Genomic DNA, 4,592 nt, shown 5'->3' on the forward strand with positions numbered 1-4,592 from the left:
CAAACTCTAAAACATTTGACTGCAACTTATGAGACTGTGTCATCAAGTAGCTAAAAAAAAAAGTCAAAGTCACAACTGAGCATCAAATACACACCCTTATGATGGCTGGTACTTTGCATAATCCGGTTACAGTCTGGATGCAGGCTGTGAATCAATAGAGATTAGAGATCTGTTAGTCTGAAGGTGTAAACCCAATGCTAAGGCTATTCATAACAAAGCTTTAACCTTTTGGAGATACTTAAGACTGAAATAACAGGATGGTGTCATGAAACTGATGTGAAACTGCAGGTCAAACATTTGCATTTGGTATGAGGACTTTCTCCTCCTCACCTTTAAGTTGTCCCTTAAAAGCTTAACATTGGTTTGAACAGACACACAGAGAAATCTTTTTGTAGCACACATCTTTAATGCAGTAGTTAGTTACAGTGATGGCAAAAACATAAAACATTTACATCAGTTTGGAACATCTATAAAGTTTCTTTGTCCCCTTTTTTAGTGCTGCGGCTATACCACAAAGCCCCTCCGTTCCACCCCACCCTGCTCCCGTTCCTCAACATTTGTCAACTGCCATCTGCCTGTCTGCACCCGACTCTTCTCTGCAAACTATGTAATTAAGCCGCAACACCTTCTCTCCTCTTACACCTCCCTTCCTTCCTCCTGCAGCCCAAACTCTAGCCTTCACAAATATCAGGTTTTCAAGAGGACAAGGCTCCATTTGATATCCCTGCTCGCACATTCCTTAACAAGTGCTTTTAAAACAAAACAGCAACACACCTGAATAAAAATGGTATGAAAATACAGTATAGTTTTATGCTTCATCCAGTGTAAAAAGATTTACACACAGTTCAGTTCATAACTCATAAATCTGCTATCTTTCATGACATGAATGAAAGCCCCTGTGGAAGCAAAGCAAAACAAAAGAAAAACTGAAGGAAACAAATAAACAGAAAAAGAAAAAAATAGACGTTTTCTCTGAGAATTTGAGGACCAAAGCAGCAAAAGAGCTCAGCCAGCTGGCTCCAGCTTCCCGAGTCCATCCAACATACAGAGCATTTACCCTTTTGCTGTAGAATATAGGATTTACAATGGGATTAATGGCTGTAGGCAGTGACGGTTCAAAGTTCATGATCACATCTTACCAGCTTTGAACAATGGACACATGAAGTCTGTATTTTTTTACAAGTGTTCCAGTGCTTGAAGCTGGGATTGTCCTGTAGTCCTGCTTCACTTCACTTTTTCGCTCTCTACACCTTGGTTGCCAAAGACTGAACCTCTGACTTTTGAGTCTGGGCACTGAGAGTAGATGACATGGAGCTCATCTGACCATGCATAGCCTTCTTCAGGTTGAGCAGGCACAGACACTGGGAACGAAAGCGCAGGTCAAAGAAGGCATACAGGAACGGGTTCAGGCAGCTGTTCACGTAGGCCAAGCAAGTAGCATAAGGGTGAGCCAGGAGCAGGAAACGCAGGAAGCCGCAGGAGCTTGGGGCAAGGTTCAGGTAGGAGAGGGCGTCCATGCTCTTTAGCACATGAAAGGGAGTCCAGCAAATGGCAAACACCACCACCAATGTGGTGATGATCTTGAGCAAGCGCTTTTTCTTCTGGTCCTCCTTGCGTAAGTTGTTGAAGTGGCGGGTGACCGTGCAGCCGATGAAGCAGTAGAAGATGGTCATGGCCAAGAAAGGCAGGAGAAAACCCAATGCAGAAGAGGACAGACTGAGTCCGGCAATCCACAGATAGTCATGCCTCTGGTTAATGGTCACTAGGCTGAAGTCCATGGCGCATGTGGTCCGGTTGCTATTTGGTTCATTTACTGTGGTGCGAAAGAGCAGTGTGGGCACAGCCAGGAGGCACGACAGGAGCCAAATGGCACCAAGGGAGGCCAGCATGGTGCCTCGTGAGCGTAGTCTGCTGCTGGACAAGGAGTGAACGATGGCCAGGTAGCGGTCAAAACTCAGGCAGGTGAGGCAGAAAACACTGGCATACATGTTGACCAGAACGACATAACTGCTTATCTTGCACAGAGCAACACCAAATGGCCAGTGGTAGCCTAGAGCTGTGTACACCGCCCAGAGAGGTAGGGTCACAACAAAGGTGAGGTCAGCAAGGGCCAGGTTCCCAATGTAGACATCTGCTGCTCGACGTTTAGATTTGGATCTCCACACTGTGAAGATGACCACACCATTACCTGACAGGCCCAGGATGAAGATGAGCATGTAGAGGACTGGGATGAGGGAATAAGACGGCTCCCACTCTGAGAAGTCACATGCAGTTTCATTGTCATAATAATAGTCATAATTGTCATTATATTCCCCAGTGGTGGTCTCCATGTTGAAGTCTGAAAAAAATCCTTCGTAAAGATAGACCTGTACAGTTCCGAGGAATCAATCAGAAATAAGAAAAAAGAAAAAGAGAGAAAAAAAAACCACAACAAAATACCGGGGGATCACAGGAGTTATAACTCTGGTTGCTGCTGAGAGGACAAATGAGAATGAGTGACTGCTGCTGCTGTCTGCCTTTTTAAACTCGGGCCTCTACACTCCTGGTTCCCTCCCAGGACAACCCCCTCCCTCCACCTCCACCACAGTAAAACATCTATCAGCTCTCCCCCTCCCCCTCCCCCTCCCCCTCCTCCTCCTCCTTCTCTCTCACCTCTTCTGGCACAGCCCATCCCTCTAGCTGAAGACGAAGGGCCCCGATGAAGCCCCCTGTAAGCAGACAGGCCTAAATGCAACAACATCAAAGCAGTTACGAAACTAGTTAAAACAGCAGCACAAAACAGCAGCTTAGACATTTAATAACCTTAATAGTAAAAGCAAGAAAGCATACATGCAAAATTCTTACCAGTGTGATATCTGAATAATAATAATTTAAAAAAAAAAACACAACACAAAACATTTAAACTTCCAAATAAACAAATAAATAACAAGAAAAAACAAGAATAAGAATAAACTTTAGTTAATCACGAATAATCCCGCACTTAATTGAATAAATACCATCATTTTAACAATGTGGACCACTGTGCCACACCCTGTCTCACTTCCTTTTCACTTTATGTGTAAAATTTAATCACAGTAAAGAACTTCTTTTTTCTTTTCTTACTCCCGTTTCTTTCTTTTCTCTGTGATTTCGTTAGAAAAGGTGTCTCTCGTCCTGGAACAGGTCCGGACATTTCAACTTCATGTTTTCCATCACAATTGCTTCAGTTAAAAGGCTGTTAAAAGCGCAAATAGGCACTTGCGTCAATTTTTCTTTGGTCATTTGTTTCCTCCAACTGATGGCAGCCTTAACTTTTACATGCTTTAACCTGCATGTGCAAGAAATATGCGAATTTTGGTGGACACGACAACGAAACTGAATCTGCAATACAATGAAATGTTTTTTTTTGGTTTTTTTTTTTTTTGGTTTTTTTTTTTTAAATTTAGAGAGCATATCAATAATCGGTGTCAGAACGAGTGTGCGCGTGTCTGCGGATTAATTTGCACGATAAAAGGACAAGCAAATATACTGGTTTAAAACAAAAAGAAAGGAAATTTCGTATTGATACCACCTTGATCTCTACTTTTCGTCTGATTGATCTGTCTGTAAACAAGCTTAGCCTCTGATTGCATCACATCTGGAGCTACTGCAGAGCAGTTTGAAGGACAGCAAATGAACAATTCATCTTATGTCTCATGGAAACGCAAAGGGAAAGTCATGAAAGGGGCTTTTTATTGTTGGAAATTTTGGTATGTTTTTAACCAGAAATTGCCACGCTGTAATAAGTAAAAAATCTAAAAATGCAAATGGTTAAATCACATTTCGCCAAGAACATTGATGTTCAAAAGTGCTTAAACACTTGGAAGATGTTGCAGCCCATCAGACATAAAGCCAGCTAAGAAGAATTTCTTATAAACAAAGCGTGGATATGTCTGAGCAGTGCTGAGCATTATTTACAGCACATTGAGGTTGGATAATCTGTCTTAAACAAGTCTGCTGGTGATAACAAGGAGTTAATGCATAAATACTTACTGAGGATTATTGTACCATAAATGTCTTGGTTTGGGGAAATGTTTTTTGGTCAAAGGGAGCACTCTCTGGATCCCAGCTTATCAGCCTGCAGTGAGGGAAGTGACTGGACTCCGCATGGAGCAGCCGAGCTGGCTGGTGGGAACCTAACCAGGCAGACATTTCATCCCTCTTGCAGCAGTGATTAGACATTGCATTCCTGTCAAGTCCCATGCAACAAAACTAACTTTGTTACCATTCACATAGAAAAAAGTATTGTAATATTTTGAATGAAGGCAATGAAGATGCACTCTAGCATGTTAAATCATGTCTGAATCAAAATGCTATTAAACTGTTTAATGCTGATTCTGTTCATATGGAGTCCTGAGCCAGCATTCACACACACCTGGAGGATCCCACTTCTACTTCATTCCCCAGGGAGAGGATTGATGCCTGCTGCTTGCAGGCCCAGCATCCCTTACACAAATAAATTTGCCAATTTAAAAAATAAAAGAGGGTAGATAAGAAACAGATGGTCAGATTAGACCATCATCTTGGATATCTGCAGAGGACCTCCTCACTTGTTAATCACAGTCCCTGGATGT

At 42.5% G+C, this 4,592-nt stretch overlaps 1 protein-coding gene across 1 annotated transcript; it reads right to left on the reverse strand.

Moving 5' to 3' along the window:
* Positions 1-794: 794 nt before the first annotated feature.
* On the reverse strand, positions 795-2,459 carry aplnra (apelin receptor a). The gene has a single exon (XM_079250770.1). It carries the CDS (start codon positions 2,328-2,330, stop codon positions 1,245-1,247), a length of 1,086 nt encoding a protein of 361 aa, XP_079106896.1. The 5' UTR covers positions 2,331-2,459; the 3' UTR covers positions 795-1,244.
* Positions 2,460-4,592: the final 2,133 nt, after the last annotated feature.

This window comes from Telmatherina bonti (genome assembly GCF_933228915.1).
Source record: "Telmatherina bonti genome assembly, chromosome: 13".
NCBI lineage: Eukaryota > Metazoa > Chordata > Actinopteri > Atheriniformes > Telmatherinidae > Telmatherina > Telmatherina bonti.

Bases quoted from the DNA above. Each gene is read 5' to 3' on its own strand.
- aplnra (XM_079250770.1), bottom strand. From the start codon at position 2,330: ATGGAGACCACCACTGGGGAATATAATGACAATTATGACTATTATTAT.